Source organism: Motacilla alba, chromosome Z (assembly GCF_015832195.1).
Source record: "Motacilla alba alba isolate MOTALB_02 chromosome Z, Motacilla_alba_V1.0_pri, whole genome shotgun sequence".
Lineage (NCBI taxonomy): Eukaryota > Metazoa > Chordata > Aves > Passeriformes > Motacillidae > Motacilla > Motacilla alba.
In genome coordinates this window covers 41,504,260-41,526,249 of record NC_052046.1, presented here as the reverse complement: position 1 = coordinate 41,526,249, position 21,990 = coordinate 41,504,260, and the positions used below count along the sequence as shown (strand labels likewise).

General features: G+C 41.8%; 2 protein-coding genes across 6 annotated transcripts in view; one reads left to right on the top strand and one right to left on the bottom strand.

The window, feature by feature from the left end:
* Positions 1–183: 183 nt before the first annotated feature.
* LOC119695293 (small EDRK-rich factor 1-like) lies at positions 184–1,578 on the bottom strand. Its single transcript, XM_038123467.1, has 2 exons — positions 1,207–1,578; positions 184–707 (listed from the first exon to the last, which is right to left on the bottom strand). The coding sequence occupies exons 1-2, from the start codon at positions 1,437–1,439 to the stop codon at positions 635–637; spliced, it is 306 nt and encodes a 101-aa protein (XP_037979395.1). The 5' UTR covers positions 1,440–1,578; the 3' UTR covers positions 184–634.
* A 3,343-nt stretch (positions 1,579–4,921) lies between these two features.
* Positions 4,922–21,990, top strand: part of BDP1 (B double prime 1, subunit of RNA polymerase III transcription initiation factor IIIB) — a 53,630-nt gene continuing 36,561 nt past the window's right edge. For 3 of the 5 annotated variants that reach the window (XR_005255160.1, XM_038123464.1, XM_038123460.1), the window contains exons 1-12: positions 4,922–5,245; positions 10,512–11,064; positions 11,744–11,850; positions 12,840–12,899; positions 13,218–13,388; positions 14,243–14,376; positions 15,361–15,455; positions 16,029–16,083; positions 16,752–16,895; positions 18,471–18,755; positions 19,091–19,265; positions 20,288–20,447. Coding sequence is in view for 4 of the 5 variants with exons in the window: in XM_038123464.1 (XP_037979392.1) it covers positions 5,070–5,245; positions 10,512–11,064; positions 11,744–11,850; positions 12,840–12,899; positions 13,218–13,388; positions 14,243–14,376; positions 15,361–15,455; positions 16,029–16,083; positions 16,752–16,895; positions 18,471–18,755; positions 19,091–19,265; positions 20,288–20,447 (2,115 nt within the window). In the remaining variant the exon portion in view is untranslated. The remainder of the gene's footprint in view (positions 5,246–10,511; positions 11,065–11,743; positions 11,851–12,839; positions 12,900–13,217; positions 13,389–14,242; positions 14,377–15,360; positions 15,456–16,028; positions 16,084–16,751; positions 16,896–18,470; positions 18,756–19,090; positions 19,266–20,287; positions 20,448–21,990) is intronic. The other 2 variants (XM_038123461.1, XM_038123462.1) reach the window with 2 other exon arrangements.

Below are 21,990 nucleotides of genomic sequence, written 5' to 3'. Positions count from 1 at the left end.
GATGTTAATATCAGGACTCCACTGAGTCACTTTTGTATACTAACAAAGTCTGCAAGTCAAGAGGCATTTTTTCTTATAGGGCAGATGTAAACTGCATGTAACAGTGCAATTTCTCTGCAAGATTATCCATTCCTTATGTTCTTGGTAACTTCCTGGAAATCAACTGATTATGAAGCATAACCATTTCAGATTAGACAGTATTTCATGCAACTTTTTATTGTAAAAATATCTTGAGATTTACAGTTCAGACCTCTGCAAGGTTAAGCACATTTTACAAGTGTGTTCCATTCTGAATGAAGCTGTACTTTCAAGAATTCAGGCAACCAAATCTGGTCTAACTGTAGATTCAGAAACTGCTACTGGAACCATTAAGTAAAACTAACAAATGCAGCAAAAGCTAGAATAAAGCTATTGCTTGGTACTTTTATTCATAGACATGCAGAAGAGTGTAGTCAGTTTTTAAAGAGCACTGTAGACAACTAGGCCTATAGTAACCAGAAAATACTCTAATGATAGTTGAACAACTCTGCACAATAAACATTTAATCATTTAATGGCCGGACACTTTTATGAATGATCTTCTAGATCCTTCTAGGTGCTTCATCAGTGCACTCTATCTTCTCCATAGCGGCGGCTCATTTTGCTCCTGCCTGCAGAGACTTCCTTTCATTAGCTGCTTTTTGCTTTTGCTGCATGATTTCAGAGTCCCTGTGAAGAAAAAACAGTTGGATATCAGATACTGGCTCACAATTTTTCTAGCAAGAGTTCCCTCCCTTTAGTAACCCCCCCTTGAAAAAGGAAAAAACTTCTCAGCCACAAGCACAGTGTTTTTATTACCCCATTTTTTTCAGTGCATGTGTTACTCCATGAGGCAAACAATTTACTTGATTAGTAGACCTCATATAATTCTTTTGGTTTTAGAAGTAAAGGACAAAATCGATCAAATGTCTTCAAGAAAGCATTGCACAATCTTTTCCTGTTTGCAGCAGGCAAAAATCTGGTCAAAAAATTAAAAAGCTTTACAGGACGTAATAAAAATACATCTTCTTAACAGCAGATACAGCAAAATTTCATCATCAGTTTATGCTTTGGCAAGTGATTAGCCAATTAATAAAAACAAAGTGTCAGCTAAGACACTGGATTCTTTCTGATCCATCTCCCTCTCCTTTTTCAGCCTAAACATTTACTCAGCTTTACTAGATCTTACCTCTGTTTCCTCTGAGAAGCAGACAAGCTGTCTTCTTTCCTTTTGCCTTTGTGGTTCTCCTGAGTTTTCTTCAGGTTCTTTTGGCGAGCAAGTTCACGCTGGTTCCCACCTGCAAGATAATGTACAGTTAAACAAGTACTACCACTTGTGTTTTCCCCACACAGTGTACCTGTGTAAAAGTCTGTTATAAAGGCAGTACAGTTTGGCACAACGTGTAGAGCTGGTAAGGTCATACCTTCTATCTCAGTGTCCTCTCCCACTGTACGACAGGGGAAATTAAAGGCTCATAGTTGTTACTTTTTCAATTCTACACGTCATGTTCAAGAGATTACCAAAATTCTGATATTCCTTACAGACACAAAATGTAGTTTGCCATAAAAGTCTGAAGGAAAACCATCACACCAATAGGCTGGGCAAAATCATGTCAGTAACTCATCCAAAGACGAGTCATCCCCTCTCAAACAGATTCCAGCATTCAATATAGCTTACAAATTAATTTTAGACTGAAAGAACAGCACTGAAATTGACTGCACTCAAATACCATTGAAGAGATGACCTCAAAATGTTTTTTTCATTTGAAATAAAGCGCAGAATGTAAGCCTGGGCCTTATCATCTGGGTGGCATTACTTCTAACAAAACTGAGAAGAGTAACATTATTTCTGTATCTATATAAAGACACAAACCCCCACCATGGTCAGTAGAGAGGACGCTTCTTCAGGGAACAGACAGCTTTCCCCACCACTACCAAATCAACAAACTGCCAACAAGATAGGAATACAATTTCTTTGATCACACAAAGTTCCTGAGGGCACAACATCAAAACTATCTATCTAAATACACAGGGTCTTCCAGGCAATGGCACAGACTGAAAACTCTTCTGCATTAGCTGGCAAGCTCTCTTCAGTATTCTCTTCCTTAGTTCGAGTTTGCTCCAACCTGCCAGACCTGGTTCACTGGCTTGGTACTTCTTGCTCTACTTCTTTTGGACTGAGAGTGTTCCAGATATGCTACGCATAATCATTTGTTCTGTTGAAATAACATGATCACATTGTTTTATACTCAAAAATGACGATTCCATCTCTCAATTTCTGTTGTCTCTCTTTTCAGTCTCTCTACAGTTTTAAGACTGTCTATGCCATCTTTCAGTCTCAAAGCCAGATATCTCAATCTTGAGGCACCTGTAATTTCTGGTCAAAAATGCATCTTAGGACTAGGCCACTTTTAAACAACAACCTGCTTGTATGATCCACCACTTAGTATCCACACCGTTTCTGAGCAGGCAAAGGTACCCGCCGTGTCAACGAGTAGAGAAGATCCACCCTGCAGAAGCAGGGGTTTGTGCATTCTTCACAACAGCCCATGGACTGCCAGGTAAGAGATGCCAGAAGCTCAAGTGAAAACAGCCCTGTATGACTGCTGCTTCCCAAGAGCTGCTCTCGTCTTGGAAGATAACTCTTGTCTGTGACAGGACATAAGTACTAGCTTTTGGAAAAGCGAAGAGAATTTCTACTCATGATCCTCACTAGCATCCTGTCCCCTAAGTCCATCTAGAAGAAGGGCAGCTGTTTGTTCAGAGACTGAAGCAAACCAGCTGTCTCTGGCAGTACTAGTGTTGATTAGGACTTGATGACTCATGAGCAGATGACACATTCCAGGCCATAAATGGTTCCTGAGTTTTGTGGTGCTCAGGAGGCAAGAACGTTATATGAAGGACTGGGCAGCAATGAAAGAGCTCTTCTACGGTGCTTAAAAAAAAACCAAACCAAAACAATAAAAACCCCCAAAAGCAGAAGTATTTTCTTTTATCGTGAAGAAAACAGAGAGGAAGTAAAAACAATCCACTAAAGCCAGAATTACCCTCACCCCCAAACCTCACTTTTTTACTTCCTTATGAGCAGTTACTCTCCATCCAGTCCTTCCTTGTTTTCCAAGCAAACACCCAAGAGAACAGGCTCTGCAGAGTTTTTCCATACACACGGTAAGGTTCTAAATTTAGGAACAGAACTCAATTGTATCAATGAAAAGCAGCAGGCACAGCAAAACAGAGAAGATAAAGCTGAGCAATACAGAATGCACACAAAGCACAGAATACCAAACAACTCTCTGAAGAAAAACTTACTTCTACCATCAGTGCTTCCAAGTAAACATTGCCAAGGACAATTTGGTCCCATTACTTCATCTGGGATGCTGAATAAGTGTCCCTACCATCAAGAGAACCACTGGTGTTTTCTACATTCTATAATATCAACCTAAATCTTCCATGGAATTGTCCCAACAGAAGACAATTCAGCTTCCTGAAATTCAAGCATGAACTACTACAAAAAGAGCAGTACCCTCCTGCTTATACACTTTTATACACTGCTCCTCAAGCATCCCCATCCTGGCCTGCTTGTGCAAGACATACACCTTACTTCAACCTGTCCTTGCTCTTCCCACTCCAGGAGAAGAAAAATGCCAATAAAAATCCTAAATGCGCTTCTTTATTATGTTCTGTGCACAAACTGTTTACGTTTCAGGTCTTCAGCTGCACTTCAGCAACAGTGCGCCCTCATCACCGTGTATTTTCGAGATGAATGTGAAAGCACAGCTTCAATTAAACACAAGGAGTTTCTGTACTGCCAGACATAACAGAAGGCACAGGAGCACTCCCAGCAGTCAGGGCAGCCGGAGCATCCCGGGTCCGGTTCACAGTTCTCCGCCATTTTAGAGCGGGTGTACGAGCACTGCTGTTCGTCAGCACTGAACACGGTGACGATTTACCGACCGCTCTTGCCCTTTCAACAACAGCCTCAACAAACACAGCTTAAACAGCATAGTATTCAATGTTCAGCACTTATATCAAAGTCCTTTATTTTCAGTCTAGGCGGCAGCCGGGACTGAAATGAAGTGTGGCTATTTAAGCCCATCATCACCTTACTTTCTCCCCCCGGTCCCGCCACCACTGATACGCCAGAAGGCGGAGGAAGATGTTTTCGCCTCTAGCTTCGGTCGGTGGCAGGACGTGGGAAAAAGCCTCCTCCCCACGCACTCACTACAGGCGAGATTTCGCTGGTGGGACGCCAAGTCCGCAAAGCGCCAGAGGCGGCAGCGGCCTCACAGAGCGGCCGACTCCCAGACCCCGGCCCAGGCACGACCCCCAGCCGGACTGCTCTCGGCGTCGCGCCCATGCCTGGAACCGACCAGGAGAGCGGCCCAAGTCCCACCGCCCACTTCGCTACCCGGCATGCCCCAAGCAGCCCCCCGGGTACTCACGGGTCATGGCCAGACGATCAGGCCGCGAGGCACCGCTACGGCTGCCACCGGTACCGCTATCCCCGCCTGAGGACCACAAGGCCGCAGTTCCCACCGCCGGAGCTGTCTGAGGCACCGCCCGCCGCCGCCGCCCCTTATGCCGCCTCGCTGCTCGCTGATGTCACGGCGCCGCGCGGACCCGGCCCAATCAGCGGACGCGCGACACCGCCTCCCGCCCCGTGGCCGCGAGCCCTGCGCAGTTCGTGCGGGGCGTCCGCCCGGGCCTGGTGTGAGGGTCTAGTGTAGCAGCCTGGGCGCGGGGGCAAAGCGGGCACCTGGAGAGTTGCTGAGAGCCGGCTGAACCCGCTGCGCAGCTGCCGCGGCCTTACAGGCGGCTACGGCGCCGTTATTGGTTGTGCCGTAGAGGCTCCGCCTCCTGCCTCTCCTCTCCTGGTCGGCGCACGCTGATGACGTCGCGGGGCGCGCCGCCGGGGCGGCACGCCGTGAGCCGGCCGGGCTCGCGGCACCAGCGGGCCCTCGCCGCCGCGCGCTGCTGACGCCGCCGAGCTCGCGGGCGGGCGCGCGCCTCTCCCCGGAGCGACCGGCGCGCGCCTCTCCCGGCGCCACCGCCATGTTCCGGCGGGCCCGTCTCACCGTGCGACCCAATGTGCGGCCTCCGGGCAGGGCCGCCGCCACCGGCGCTGGCGGGGTGGACCCGGAGCCGCCGGAACCCCCAGGTCCGGACACCCCGGCGGCGGACGGAGCAGGGACCGCGGCGGAATCGGCGGACGCGCGGCGGGCGGAGAGGTGAGTCCCGCCGAGCTCTCCCTGGCACGGCAATGTGTCGGGCCGCCGGCGGCACTGGGCCGCGGATCCCCGGGAGCGGGACGGGGCTGTGCAGGGCAGGGACCCGGCGGATCCAAGGACGTAGCGGTGGCTCTGCGTAGCGCTGGTTGTCGTGGCCTGTCACCGTCTGATTGTCGGTGCTGTGGTAGGGCGCTGGCTCGTCCTGCAGACCTCGGGGAAGACGCGTGCGGTCGGTGCCCGGTGACTGCGTGTCCAGGGTTGTCAGACAAGGACTTGTGGGTGTTCGCAGCCGAAGATGAACCCGCGTTTCTTCACTGCCGTTGTGCAGCAGATGCTTGGAATAGCATTGCAATGGGCTTCCCAGGGAGGTGATGGAGTCACCATTCGTGAAAGGTGTTTAAGGAAAGATTGGACATGGCATTTAGTGCTGTGGTCTGCTTGATAAGGTGGTGTTGGGTCACAGGTTGGACTCGACGATCTCGAGGTGTTTTCCAGCCCAATTGCTCCTGTGATTCTGTAAGTGAAGACTGCAAAGGTAGGGCCCAGTGTGGTCCAACATGCGTTATTTCTGGCTCCACAGCAGCCAGGAGCCCTGGTTTGCTGTCTGCAGCAAAAATTCTGTGTGCTCTGTAACCAGATGAGTTTGATTTTGCATTCCTACAGCACTTGCTCTTTTGTGTTCATTTCTTTATACATTGGCAAGGGAGGACTTTCTCCCTTTTTGTGGGGTTTTTTGCCTATTTTTTAAGATTTAAAAGGGCTTTTTATTGTGATGGAAGCACATGGTAAAGTTGGCCTTAGGACTGGCTCTCCCTGAGCACCACCCTGTTGTAGTTTAAGCCTGGCTGGTTGCTAAACTCCACGCAGTTTATTGCTTGCTTCCCCACACTCCTGCCCCTCCCAGCCTTCTGGGATGGGCAGAAAATCAAAACTGCAAAAGTGTGAGAAAAGGTGTGTCAAGGTAAAGACAGTTCAATAGATAAAGAAATACCTGTACACATAAGCAAAGCAGAATTGGGGATTCATTCACCACTACCTCCAGGTGCTTTACTGTCTCCAGGAAAGAAGGGATTGATCACTCATAACAGGTACTTGGGAAGACAAACACCATAACTCCAAATGTCCTTTCTTTCTTCTTCCCCTGGCTTTTACTGAGGAGCACAATGCCACATGTTGTGGGATAGCCCTTCAGTCTTCTGAGATCAGCTGTCCTGGCTGTGTCCCCTCCCAGCTTCTTGATGATCCCCAGTGTGGTCAGCCGCGGTGCAGTGTGAGAAACAACCCTGGTGCTGCACAATCATTGCTCAGCATTAGCTGAAAACAGGGGTGTGCTGTCAGCCCTGTTGTGTCACAAATCTGAAACAGCACCATGTGAGCTACTGTGAAGGAAGTGAACTCTGTCCCCACCAAAGGCAGTACAGATCAGTGTTTCAGGACATGTCCTCAGTCTGATAATTGTTCTTCAGACCAACATTCACACTTCTTTTGTACAGCTGGGTTTGAGTCATTCATAAATACCTCTGTTCTTTTAGTTGAAGCTTGCCCCTTACGGCAGTATGATGAAACACTGTTAGTGTCTTCTGTTTCAGTGGCTGGAAATTCAGGTATCAGACTAGCTGGCATGGCATGTCTTTAGGAAGCCCATACTGCCTTTTATTCAACTTGTATCTTACATCTTTGCTTGTTTGGCATTGTGCTTCAGGATGTCATTGTTTCAAGTTGTATTTATTACATTTTTATGTTACAGCGATCCCCTTACTGGATCTTTTACTATGTGATTTTTTTTTCTAAATGAAGAAATTTTTACTATTTTTTGCTTAGATGCTACTGTAGCTGTTTCAGCAGATTTGTAAAAGACTTTTGTGCTTGTAATTTAACAGGTGCATCAGTGTACTATAATTTTAAGTTTCAAAACTAGGTATTGATGTGACTCTGAAAGGCACTCTTGATTTATTCTCATGGCCTAAAAACAGGCCTTTGCCATATAGCCTTCTGATAGGGTAGCCCACCTAGCTGACCGGGGGAAGCCAGTTCATGTAATCTTTTTGGATTTCAGTAGAACTTTCCATACTGGCTCTCATACTATCCTTCCTTCGGGACAAAACATGCAGCACACACCTGGATGAACACATGTGATCTGTGAGCAGCTGGTTCATGGGTTGGGTTACAGTGAATGGGTGACATCAGACTGGTGCCCTGTCACTGGTGGGGTTCCACAGGGCTCCATCCTCAGCCTTGTGCTCCTCAACAGCTTCATAAATGACCTGGACACAGGTTTCAAAGGTATATTAAGTAAGTTTGCACATGATTCAAAATGCACATGATACCTGTTGACTCCCTTGAGGACAGGGAGGCCCTACAGAGGGACCTCAACAAATTGTAGGGCTGGGCAAACACCAGGCATATAATGTTCAGAAAGGGAAAGTGCCAGATTCTGTGCCTGGGGTGGGGCAGCCCTGAGTGTATGGACAGGCTGGGGAACAAGAGATGGGAGGAAAATTATCTGGGGGTCCTGGTTTGTGGCAAGTTGAACATGAGTCAGCAGTGCACTGGCAGCCAGAAGGGCCACTCGTGTCCTTGGGTGCAGCAGGCACAGAATCACAACTGGGCAAGGGAAGGGATTGTCCCGCTCTGCTCTGCAGTGGGGCAGCCTCACCTTGCGTGCTGGGGGGCAGTTTGGGTGCCACAGTATAAGAAAGACATTGAGCTGTTAGAGAGCATCCAAAGAGGGGCAACAGAGATGGTGAAGGGCCTTGAGGTAAAGCTGGATGAGGAGTGGGTGAGGTCACTTGTTCTGTTCAGCCTGGGGGAAACTGAGGGGAGACGTCATTGCAATCTACAACTTCTTCATGAGGGGAAGTGGAGGGGCAGACACTGATCTTTTGACTCACAGCTGCTCAAGTCTGTGTCTGTAGCATCAGTCACTTTACATTGTTTTATTTTCTATATACTGAATAAGTTTTGTTAAATATCAGGGAAGTGAAAATTCTGTAAGAGAATTCTAATTTTTTAATATACTTTCTGTTGGATTTTATTTAACTGTTCAGAAATCCAGTTCTGCACTCTGATTAAAAACTCCATATAACATAGGTGGTGTGGAGAAGGTGAATGAAGAATGACTTTTTTATGTTTAGTGCTCTTACTATTGTATATGGACTAGAGCTGCTTTTAGGGTTTTCCCTTTTAAGGATGCCTTGCCCAGTTCCAGAAGAGAATGACAGTCTCTCACTTCTTTTTCGGGACACCAGTCCCCCCCAATATTTCACCCCCTGGGGCCGAGGGGTCTCACCATCACTTTTTTGGCACCGCCTCCTCCTGTTCGGGACACCAGTCCCCTCTAATATTTCACCCCCTGGGGCCGAGGGGTCTCACCATCACTTTTTTGGCACCGCCTCCCCCTAAAATGCAGTTTTTGTATTATAGGAAAGATTCTGCTCATGGCTATATAAGAAAAAGTTCAGCTAAAAGCCACTCTATTATTTCTACTACTTAGGATTTTCTTAATTTCTCTTCGTTGTTTTTTACTTGCACAGCTCTCATCACACTTTTATATTTCCTCTCATCCGTCTCTCTCCTCTTTCGACTCCCGGAGGATCAGCATTTGCCAGGTTTCCACTGTCCCACAGAAGGGTTAAAATTACAGTCTCTGTTCATCTCGAACTCCCACACCAGCTCTGCACTCTTCACTGGGCACGCTTCCCATTGCCCCCCCCACTTCTCTTCCTCAGCCAGGCCAATACTATCAAATTCAAGATAGCACTAGCACCTCTCTCTCACTCTCTCTCTCTCCTAAAGAAGGGGGGGCTGCCCGCTGCCTCTCTGAGTTCCTCCACCCTTCCATTTCTGTGAAGAACTCACTCTCGTCGGAACCATCGCCTCCCGTCCTCTGCCCGAGGCTCCGGCCCACCTCCCTCGGCCGCATGGCTTTCCCCTCCCCCGCCCAGCCCAAAGCTGGGCAGGGGAGGTCTGAACTCCTCCACCGACCGGAACCAAAAGAGCAATCCCCTAAAAGCTCTCGCTTTTAACCCCTGTATTCTCAGAAACAAATTCATATCTTCAATAGTCAAACCAGGTGCCAATATCTACATCTGGGCACCTATTGGTTTGACTACCACCACTTTCTAAAAACTCACTTCTTCTCAAACTACGACAGACTCCATTGTCTCCTGCTGTAAAAGAACAGTGGGTGTTGAGTGGAACTTGCAAGATCTCATTCAAAACACTTGGTGCCTGTATAGGCACCAAGTGATAAGCCCTCTAAACTCTTTGCCCAAGGGTGTTCTGTACTAAAAATGTGCATGAACTCAGTGTGGTACAAATTGATTCAGCCATTTACAGAGGCTGCTAAATGCAAATACAGCATGTGCAGCATTTGCCTGAATCACAGAAAGTAACTGTGAATTACTTCACAGAGAGAATTGTGAAAAGTTTGACTATGTGTTTATAGTTTTTTATATTTCTTGGAAAGCATTTATTTCTGACCATTTTTAAAAATATGTAAGTGAGCCATGGTTGTCCTTATGTACAGAAACAAGGCATAGTTCCAACATAAAATTAAAAAAACCCCTTTCTTTATGACTCAGTTATAATTATACTGCAGTCTTACTATGAGCAGCAGCCATGAAGCTGAACATTGGTGGAGTCAGCAGATTTGGAATGATCATAATGGTGGGCAATTTTACTTGCACTTTGAAAATTATTTTGGCATAAGTGATAGAAGAAGTACTTACATACAAAGTTTTCCAGGGAAGCTAAGAGCTATTCTTGTGTTAAGTGTGAGCAGCAGTTTGACTGCTAAAGGTTTTCTGGAAGTCACAGTTTACATATCATCTACTTACAAATGTGTAAGAGGAGTGTTCATTTTGTTGTAATAAAAGTCATCAAACCACTGTTACATACAGCTTTGTTGAAGTGTTTTTAATATATTGCCTATGTTATCTGGGTAATTTTTTATAAAGCTTTATGGTACTGGTATTTTCAGCTAAAAGGAGAGAGCCTTCCAAAAAAAGAGGTGTGATGTGAAAATATGTTACTGTTGAAAGCTTGTAGATCAGGGATTAGTATTAGAAAATAATATGTCACTTCTTAGAGCTGATTATTTGATGATGAAGTACCAGCTACATGTTGGTCCTAGCATGGCTTCTTGTGCATAACTGCCTTCCTGTAGCCTAATGTTTATATTGGTTGGCCCATAAACACATCTTGAAAGTAAGAGTAACAAATCTATCACTGTAAAGAACTTCAGAATACTTTCTTAAATTTCCAGTGATGACAAGGCAGACAATACAAGTGGCGCTGGGGGAGCTAGTAAACCTGCAGAGATGCTTACACAGAGAAGAAAACGTATCTCCACCATGCCAAATCTTGTCAAACCCAGAGCCGGACCATCGTCAGCTCAGCATTCTGCACCAAAACCGCAGAGGCGAACATCACAAGCTTCTGATGGCAGTGCTTCACTTCAGAAGGATCCCTCCCCATCAGAAAAGAGTAATGCTGAAAGCTCTGTAAAGTCTCCTATGCTTCCTGAGAAGAAAACACCTGTGCCACAAGTGCCGCAGTTTTCACCGCTAAAAAAGTCTGCGAACAAAGAGCAAACTGTTGGTGTAGCTGCTCAGAAAAATGATGATAGCTTGCAGAAGAATGTACCCTCTCCTCTCAAGGAGAGACCAACACAGGAAAGATCACGAACACAGGAGGAAAAGCTACTTCTGAAACCTTCTCCTGAGAAAGTCAAACGAACATGTTCTGACCGCGAGAGGATCCTCAAAGCTCGGAAATTAAGAGAAATGCTTAAAGAAGAGCTGAAGAAAGAGCGGATGGTAAGGCCTCTGTGTTGAGCAGTGTTTATCTGTGAAGGGCAAGACATTTGATTCACCCTGCACACATTATCTCCTTGCAGTAGTGTTTTCTGATGATTGTCAGCTGCTCATGGCTAGTCATCTTTCATACCTCATAACTCCCTATGTGTTTATTCTGTTTATAAGTAGTAGCAGCGCTTTGTTCCCTAATAATACAGATTTTACAAGGAATTGCCTAAGTTTTTCTTTGATTAGACCACAAGTCTTTTTGGCATGACACCTGGTTTTATTTTCTAGTCAACATTCTAATTTTGCAAGTTTCTCAATACAGCAGGGAGGTGTGCTGCTAGAAGCTTGGATTTGGGATATTTTTTTGGGAATATTTTTTCAAGCTAATCATTGTTGGAGTTCTGTAATTTTGAATAACTTTTAACTTATTTGTGCCAGGTATTGAATGCTTCTGAAAGTGTAAGTGGCTTAAGAGTCTGTAATGCCCTCACTGATAAAGGGACACTTTAAGGATAATCTTGTTTTGGTTCTTGGTAGTGGGGTGTGTGTGTGTGTGTGAACAACAAAATTCCATGAATGGGGTACTTAATAAATAAAAAAAAGTAGGAATAATTTGTGAAATATAAAATATTTTCAGGGTGAATCTAAATGTTTATTGTTTTCTTTTGTTTCATTTTGGTTTGTATGGAAGAAGTTGAAACACAGGCCTCCAGTAATTGAAGGACGTTCTCCACCAGATCGTTCTAAAATGACCATGAGAGACTTAATATACTATCTGCCAGAAAACAATCCTATGAAGTAAGTATAACTTTTTAATTACTAGGTTAAATTACTTTTCGACCTCTATAATACTTCAATATGGAGTATTAGCACAGATACAGTGTTGTTGCAGTGGTAACAAAAGCTTCTAGACTAGCTTCTATTTTTCACATCTGCGTAATTCTAGTACAGTAGTGAGAATAGAGCTTAATGTACTTCTTGAAATACACAAACGTGAATCTGTCCCTAATGTTGATTTATCTCTGCAGAAATACAGACTAGTCGAATTTTTTTTTTCCAACTCCCTGCTGTAAAATTTTTAGTTGTGGCTGTTAGGGATAGTTGCACACCAGACCCAGTGGACTTAGGGAGCTAAGCATTTCTCCTTCTAGGTGCTGAAGTGCAAAATGCACTGCAAGACCCTAGTGGTGTTTACACTCCGCGTGGATGATTGTAGTTGCTGCTGCTCCACTGACATGTTTCACTAATACAGCTGGCTGCACAGACTGCCACAGACAGAGCAGAGCAGAGCAGGGCCTTTTTCCTGCAACTACCTAAAGCAATCACATGAATAGAAGTTCAGTTATCCAAGTCCTGTTCTTTCACTAGTAGATGAGTTTTCTGGTATCATCTGTTATCGCTTGCTTCTTAATGCTTGTTGTCACTTACTTATTAGCTTCTTGTTATCACTTACTTATTAGCTTCTTAATGCTTATTTATCACTTCCCTTATTTTTTTCTTTTACACTGAATAGTCCCCAAGGAGGTAAAAAGCAAGATGCTCTCACGTTGCCTGTATCCATACAATGGATTTCTGCTTGAAATATTTTTTTTGTCCTTGCTTGTACAAAAAAGGGCAAAATTTACTAAGCAGTGGTGGTTGTGTAGTTCAATCTAGACGTGATAAAAAGAACTGAAGAAAAAAAAAGCTTTGTGTTTCTTTATCCATTGTGCACTAAAAGCCAGTTTCATGGAAGAAAGAAATATATCTGTACAAACAATCATCTCTAGCCTTTTATGACATTCTAGGTCTTCATTGGTAGAAGAAAAGAGAACAGAAAGAAGCTCTGCACTGAGTCAAATGAAAGAGTAAGTCTTGATGGTGAAATATAGTCGAAAATTTTTCTGGTGTAAAAAAACCTGCATTTCTGTGATAATACTAAAAGTGGATGTACATTTTTTTACTGTTCAAATATCACAGTGTAATTTATAAAAATTGCAATTTTGGCTGGTATGGTAATTAAAGAACATTTTGCTTTCAACGTTAAGTTTTCCATTTTACAGTAGAATAAAAAGCAGGTTTCAAAGTTCACATATTGACTGATTTCTTTATGTGTTGTATTGCTGGGTGGTTCATCAAATTGTTGAACGTCTGGTGAATGAGCAGCAATTCAAAACACTGAACAGTATTTTTGTGCGCTGTCTTAAAAATTGTAGACAGGAAGAGAAAAGTATTCCTGATCATGAAGAAGAGGAGGAGGAGGAAGAAGAGAATGGGGAAGAGAGTCAGGATGGCCCACTTCTCGTTCCTCGTGTGAAAGTAGCAGAAGATGGTTCAATCATTCTGGATGAAGAAAGGTGACAAATTCTGTGCCCTGACTCATGGGCAGTACTGCATTGCTGCTCAGCTTGTAAATAGAAGACTACTTTGGGCAGGGTTGAATATGAGTGTATTTATGTTCGTGAGCTGAGCTACACTGACTTAGGAAACAGTGCAAGGATGTGGCAAAATATGAGCAGCAGTAGTCTGCGTCTTTGTAGTGGTATACTTTATGAGAAATGTTTTTGGGGAAGGAGGCAGAGAGGAAGATGACATATTTTATTACTCTGAATGAACACTGAAGATTTGTCAAACTTCCAAATGTCTTCTGTTTAGCTGACTTTTCTGCTTCTCATAGTTAACATGTATCTGTTTACTGGTTTTTGGTTATCAGTATGATTTGCTCCAGCTTTGCATCTTGCCTGTTGCTGCTTTATTCTCCTGCCAGCGTTTTCAGTAACTTTGCTTAGAATATGATGTTTAAAAAGCAGATCATTAAATTTCTGAGTTCCCCAAAGGTATTAACATGAAATTTATGCCAAGGTAAAAGAATTTGAAAGTATTGTAGAAAGATATTGACAGGCTGTCATGGTTTTACAAAAAACATTTCTCAAATGTTAAAAAGTAATTTTTTTAAGCTACTTGATTAGTTCTGTCTGTATTATATCTTATAAAACAGAAAAAGCAAATTTACTTACAGAGGGTGAATAGGATAGTGTTTTCTTGCTGCATTCTCCCATTAAAGTATGTGTTAGTGTAGTTATTAAAATTAATTACACACTAGACATGCTTACTTGTGAAAAAAAAATTGAGTAGCTATCTTATAAACATCTATTATGTGTTTTCTTAGCAATATTTTGAGGTGAGTCTTCTTGTGTGTTTTCTTTCCCAGCTTAACTGTAGAAGTTCTAAGAACAAAAGGTCCATGTGTTGTTGAAGAAAATGATCCCATCTTTGAGCGTGGCTCTACAACTACATATTCTAGCTTCAGGAAAAGTTTTTACACAAAGCCATGGTCAAATAAAGGTGAATATATTTTTGATTTCAAGCTTTGAGTCCACAGAAAATAGTTTTCACCTATGCTTTATGCTTGAGAGTTTTCATTCCCAATGGGGTAAATGGATCTGCTTACATGGCATCTCATGTAATCTCAACCCTCCACACTCTTACAACAGGCAGGGCTGTGGTATTTACTCTGAAAATTGGCATTTAAAAAAAAATCCAGCCTTTGAATCTGCAGGCTGCCTGTGCTTTTTTTCTGCCATGGATGTTTAGATGCTGAGAAAATGCTAGTCTGCTTTACCAAGAGCATAATTTTGGATTCTGGTTTACAGATATTTGAGTTCTATATGGTGCTTAAGTAAGTTCTTCCAGCATGAGCAGGAATAGATTGTGTAAGGTATTTCTGTGTGGACTAAGGTATTTCAGTGCAAGTGGACAGCTGTGTTCTTATGAGTGGGTAGGTTGGGCTCTTCATTACCCCTGCTGTGAATTGACTGTTATCTCTAGGTTTAAAACACTGTGCAAGACTTTTTATGATTGGAAATTACTTTTTACCACTATAGATGGAAAAATTATCTTCAAAATTCACTGTGGTCTCTTTGGAATGCACTCTTTTCCTGTTGGTCATGGAGATGCTAGATTTACATGATGTTTTTCTGTTTTCTCTTTGTGCTCATGTCTGTAATAAAAATGGCCATGGACAATTTGGGGTTGGTTAGCTTTGATTTACTTTACTTTAGAAAGCACGCTTCACATTCTGCAGTTTTCTAACAGTTTAGACAATTCTTTCTGTTGATAGTTCATTCAGCCAATGTTATTAGAGGGACCTAAGTAAAATAACAAACATATTCCATACATACTCACCTGGACTTGCAGCTACAGTAGACAACCTCAGAGTTACTGATCTTATGAAATTAAGTTTGCAAGTTGTTTTTATTTCTGATAGCAAGAAGGATGGTTTAGTAAATATTTAAGTGTGTGTAATTTTGTCTTTCTTTTCCCTTATAGAAACAGACATGTTCTTTTTAGCTATCAGTATGGTAGGAACAGACTTTTCCTTGATTGGGCGGCTGTTTCCTCACAGAGCCAGAGCAGAAATTAAGGTAAAAATTAAAGCACTCAATAAAGAAATTAAACATCTGATTTTACTTTACTTTTTCTTATTTGCAGTCCTGTGCTTCCTCTACTAGTGTTGATAATTTTGGTCTGAATTTTCACCTCAGTGGTGCTTATTTTCTGATACCTGTTTCAAGAGGTTGTAAGTGTCTGAAACATTAAAATGCTGGTTGAATTTCCTTGAATCAAGCATCCTTAAACACACTTTGTTTTAGTTAAAGAATGCTGATAGGCCTAAATGGCTGTATGGTATGGGGCTTCTGTGTGATCTTTTTTGTTGTACACAGCTGGGAAAGTCTTTGGTATTTCAAACCTTGCTCCGATTAAAAGTCAGGAAAAGATGAAGAAAATAATAAAAAAACGTATTGCTGGTGATAAGCTGTGGTAACAGATTTTATATTTAAAAATTAGTTACAAACTTATGTTCTGTAGATATGCATGTGAATTTCAACACTGTAGTTGGTTTGTCGCACTGAAGGCTTAGCTTGAGCTGCGATTTTGTGCAACATATTGTTTCATTTCTTGCTTAATAATAAACACAACTGTGCATTTGCTTTTAGAACAAGTTCAAACGTGAGGAAAAAACTAATGGATGGAGAATAGACAAAGCTTTCAGTAAGTAAATATTGCCTACCCTAAAATGAGTCATTAAGTGGTAGCCATCTATTTTGATGGTATTTTCTGTGCTTTGCCTTGTTTGAATTACTTAGAAGTTTTTGCTCATAGATGAATCCAGAAGCTGTGGAATCTAAGGTTTCCATAACAAGCATAGTTCACAACAACGATCTTTAGGTTTGTCGTCTATCTTTCCTGGATGTCTGCTTAATGAGATTAATATAAGCTTTCTCTGTATATTCAGCTGAAGATAATTCTTCTTATTCATGGGAACTTCTAGCACATTTATCTATTGTAAACTGCTTTGAGACTCCTTAAACACTTTCTTTTTTTAGTTGAATGATGTACATATGTCCTACAGTAGTATGTTGAGACATTATTTGGTACTATGGTATAGTTTATGATTTGTCTGTCCTTAAATTTTTTTAACTACTTAGTTTTTTAACTTGTTTTTTAAAGCCAAACTACCATATTCCAGTCACCTTTATGTCACCTTCAGCCCCTGCTCAAGTGATATAGAAAATACTGTCAACAACTCTCTGTTTAAATGTATATGACCTTTGCTTTTTAGTATTTTGTCATGCATCCCTGATTATTTTACAGAGATGAAACTTGAAAAAAATAATCAACTTTGAAATCTGTTTTATTTCTTTGCTTTAATCTGATAGGAGAAAAACGACCATTTGATTTTGAATTCTTTGCCCAGCTGCTTGAGAAGGTCTTAGCAGATGAGGGAAAGAGGAAGCAAAAGACTATTAAAAGCCAGAAGCCAAAAGAAAAAAAGTCTTCAAGGCCACAGAAGAAGTCAAAAGGTATTTTAAAAGAGTGCTTGAGATGGCATTACAGGGCAGTGGTCAGTAATGTGTTGCTAGCAGAGGAGAAATCATGTAGGGCATCACATTTTCCTTCCCTGTTGTAGACAGGAGAAGAAGATCCTAGCTTCATAGTGGAACTTTTTCAGATGTAGTTTACTGATGTACAGGATGGTAATAATTAGTAACAGAGCAGAAGCATGATACCATGGTGAAAATGGTGCTGTTCCGCAAAGTGCTGATATTCTAATTTACCGGTTAGTACATATCTCCATGAGTTGCTAATGAATTCACTTACAGAATTTTTGGGCCAAAATAATATTTTTGGCAAACTCTTCTGTGTTGAAAGTTTTCTTGCATTTAAAAGTCTCTTCTTTTAAGGGTTATGTTTTTCCTTTGATAGTAGTTTGACTTCCTGAGTCTGAGCAGTATGAATATTTTCAGAAAATGATGTAAAAGTTGTTTTATCTTTCTGGTCTGTTCAAAATAAAGATTACGTTTAATTACTGTTGATCACCACTACCACTGTTGATTACCACTACCACTACCCACTACTGAGGTGTTTTACTACCTCGGTACCTGGGAAAGGACCTTTGACAGATGTGCTTTAATTAAAAGCAGTTATACTGATTTCATTTCATACATTTCTTGCTAATTTTGTGGTGTTGTTCACTTGTTTGTTCCACAAGGACCTATCCTTTTGTAATTGGTATTGTGAAACAAAAAAGTGAACATCTTTTTAAAGAGGATGTTAGCTAGGAATAAAGATCTCTTAAAATTGAAGTAGTTGCTGCTTTTCTATACCCTTGGTTTTGGATGTGATTAAGTAAAATATCTCGTGTATTAGGACTTAAAACCATGTAGAGAAATCTTGTTTCTACACTTCAGTGGTAGATTAAAGGTATGTCATGCATAAAATAATGTGAGTATGCTTTTCTACTTCTCTTGCATTTTGGAGTTCTTAATTACAGAGAAATGAGTTCATTTAAGATGAATAAAAAGGAAAGGAAAAGTTATTGGTGGTTAAATAGAGCATCAAGACAAAATGTCCTAAAAATAGGGGGGTTTAACTCATTAAACCCAGAAAATAATTAGTTAATTATTACCTAGATAATATTTCAGCTTCCTTATGCAAGCTAGAATGATCAACTGTTACACATTTCGTGATGAAAAATTGCTTTTGTATGGCATACAGTCTGTAACCATTATCACCTATTCCTGCACACATACACAAATTATTTATAGGAGTAGCAATGTCTTTTTCCCTGAATCCAAATGTGACTGTATAAAGTGCAAAAAAGCACAGGCACAGTAACATTTACTAAATTGGCTTTACATCCCATATTGACTTTCCCCTGGTGAAGTGTTGTCCCTGACACAGAATGTGTTTTGTATGAAATGCTGACGCTTTTCTGGCAAGTCAGTGACTGATGTTCCCCACTTCTGCTCATACACCTGGCAGTGTATTAGCAGTGATGCATGAGTACACAAATGTTTTTAGTAGAAATGCCTTTGCTCTTTGTGGCTCCTAGTACTCCACCAGTCTATTGACCAAGAACCATATTTTCTCAATAGCAAAAGCTGCCAGCACAGAAGCTGCTAATGATCAAGATGAACTTCAGAAAGCTGGAATTTCTGATGCAGAAACAGAAGCAGATGGTGTGACAGCTGAGAAAGAAAATGAGGAATCTTTGGGCATTTCTGAACAAGCAGAAGAAGAGGTTACATTAGAGCCAGCATTAGCAAAAAAGAAGAGAAAGAGGAAGAGAAAAGATGATCTTGAACGGGAAGTGGAGAATATTCCAGAAGAAGTGCCTGTTCCTTCAAAAACTGCTAAAGAAAGGAAGTCCTCTAATAAAAGTAAGAGGCAAAAATGCTCACTTTCAAATTTTCAAATAGAAATTTTATAGAAAGTCATTGCAAACTTTAAAGTCAGAATTTGGTCTTTGATTTATGTTGCTGATCTGCCTTGTAGGAGGTTGTGGAACAAGGTTTTTTAAAATCAGCTTTCATTCTAAATCTAAACATACTTTGTTTTAGATGAGAATAGTTCTCTTAAATCTTAATACTTAACCTTTTCTAGTGGGATTTTAGTCTTATATTATCTCTTCTTCACTGTAGCTAGGTTTTGGTTACTGGAATTCCAAGGTGCTTCCCAGAATGTCCAAACTGATTTAATTCTTAATAATTATCAGGGAAAAAAGTGATACATGATGCAAGCAGTGATGGTGATACTACCTGTGGAGAAGAAGTGGATTGTGCTATTGAAGGAAAGCAAAATGAGACTGCTGTTACAGAGGAAGAGAGATCAGAGGCCTGTTCATCAGTGGATAAGGAAATGGAGAGAGAAGATGGTGTCAATTTATGCAGGTAATGTTTATAATGGAAAGCTTGGGCAAAACAAAAAATTAGCTTTAAGTTTTAATAATGGTTTTAGTTATTTATGATTACCACCATTTAACTGCCACAGAATGTGCAGTTTTCTGAGAACTGTCCTTGTGTTTAGTAAGCTGTTTATGATTTATATACTCAAAATACTCTCTGCCCTAATGGGCTGCCCTTACAAAATTAATGTACATAATTACTAAAGTAATTTCCCAAAGTTATTTCATTTTTTAAGAGTGTTTAGGAAGACCATTGTTTATCCTAACTTCTAATATTTCTCTTGAAGTACGGATTGATAATGTTGCTAAGTTGAGTTACTATATGCTTGGAATTTTTATCTGCAATAAAATTATTCTTGTGGAAAAGGAATGGTGCTTACATTTTATTTATGCAGAATTTGGTTGAGATCCAAGCTTTTGGGTACAGTTTTGGGTATACTTTTACTAAAAAGAAAGTGAAAGCTTGTTTATTAAACTTGTTAATGTGAAAGTGGTAAATTGAAAAATTTATTATGATACTGTGAGTGCTGCTTCAGAATTTTGTGTGGTAATTTGTTGTATTTAGCTGTATTGTAATTGTTTGTTATTTTATACATATTCCCAGAAACTTCCGTTTTCTTTAGTAGTTCATTAGACATATATGAAGGGACAGTTATTTGCCTTTGGACTCAACCTAGATTGTTATGAAAGATCAGAGGAAAAAACCATTGGCATGCAGTTGTTTGTATTAAAGTTGATTTTCTTAAAAGCAAACAGTGTAGAATAATCAGATGAGATTTTTACATCATCTTATAACTGCAGTGCAAAAGTACAAAAGTTGTTTTAAAGCTCATAGTCTGCAAATATTATTAAAATTTCATGAGATTCTCTGAAACATGGGTAGTTGTTTAGTGTCAAAATTGTGTTTTGTGCACAAAATTTTCTGTGCAACTTCCTCTGCCTGTAAGCAGAAACACCTTTTTTTTCTATAAGTACACTAATGTTCCTGTATGCTTTTATTTATTTCAGTGTTGAAGATAGCAATGATGTTATACTAGAAGCAGAACCTGCTAAATTGAGAACCAGAGATATTGGAGATGGTTCATCACAGGAAAGCCAGATTCCAGAGTCACCAGTTTCAAATATTAGAAGCAAGGAAACAGAATGTGTAGAATCTACAGAATCAAAGGTATTACTATTTTTTTAATGCAGTTCGTTTCAAGATCTTGCCCTTGATCATTGAAGTGGTTTGTAAATCAAAGCCACTTTTGGATTGTTTTTGTGATGTTTTCACCATCAAGTGGAAAACAATCAACAGGCCTAAGAAAATCATCAAAATTGAAATACTGTCATTTCTTGTGGGCTTAATGGGCTGTCCATTAACATAAGTGTATTCAGAGAGTATACTGTGCATGCATGAATTACCTCATAGGTAATTTAAACAGCTGAACAGTTTAATTGTTCAAAAGTGAATGACTGCAATATGAATAGCTAGGCCTTGGAGCAGGATTTTGCTGGCAGACGCTTACTGGCACGGTGTTGGGAACTGATTTGAGTGGAACTCACATTGGGTTGTTTGTGCTGCTCCACAAAGGATCTAGATAATGGAGCAGAGTGTAACCTCAGCAAGTTTACAGATTAGGCAGATGTAGAAGGAATTGCTTCCCAAGGACAGAGATGCCCAAAGGTTACACTGGCCTCCAGCAGCACCTGGAGAGGCTGGAGAAGTGGGCTATGGGAACCTCAGGAAGTTCAGCATGGAGAGATGCAAAGTCCTGCACCAGGGGAAGAACAGCCCAAGGCACCAGTGCATGCTGCAAGCCACCCAGATGGAAAGCAGCTTTGCAGAAAAGAACTCGGCTGTCCCTGTGGTCTCTGAGTTGAACATGAACCAGGAAAGTGCTGTGGCTGCACAGACAGGAAATGGTGACCTGGGCTGCAGCAGGAGAAGTGTTGCCAGCCGGCCAAGGGAGGGGATCCTTGCCCCTTGTTCAGCACTGATGAAGCCACACCTGGAGGACTGACCAGTTCTGAGCTCCCTGGTAGGGAGAGACCTGAATGCACTGGAGACAGCCCCTCAAAGGGTCACACGGATGGTAAAGGGCCGGAAGCATCTCTCCTATGACAAAAAGCTGAAGGAGCAGGAGAGAAGGCTCAGGGGGAGCCTTCTCTGAAGGATATGAAGAGATCCCTCTTCAACAGTTCCACAAAAACCCAAGGGGAGGGTGCAAACAGGACAGAGCCAGGCTCTTTCCAGGGGTGCCCAGTGACGGGATAAGAGACAATGGGCAAACAGTGCAAGACAGGAGGTTCCTTCTGAGCACCAGGAAATCCTGTTTCACTATGACAGTTACCAAGCACTGGCACAGGCTGCCCAGAGAGACTGCAGAGTCTCTATCCTTGGCAAGATTGAGAAGCTGTCTGGACACAGTATTGGGCAACCAGCTCCAGCTGCCTTGACTGGGGGGTTGGACCAGAAGACTTCTAGCAGACTCTTCCACCCTCAACCATTCCATGAGTCTGTGAAAGTCCACCATCATGGAAGATAAGAAGATTGTTAAGTAAGGCCCTTGTCTTGCTAGCACAAAGGCTCTGGGACATGATTTCAGCATAATTTATGGAAGAGATTTTAGAGAGTTTTAGAGACAGATGCAAAGAAGCTAATTCCAGAAAACAGCAAAATTTTAAAACAGATTTGGGACTGTGTACGTTAAGACTGAGCAAATGGTAGC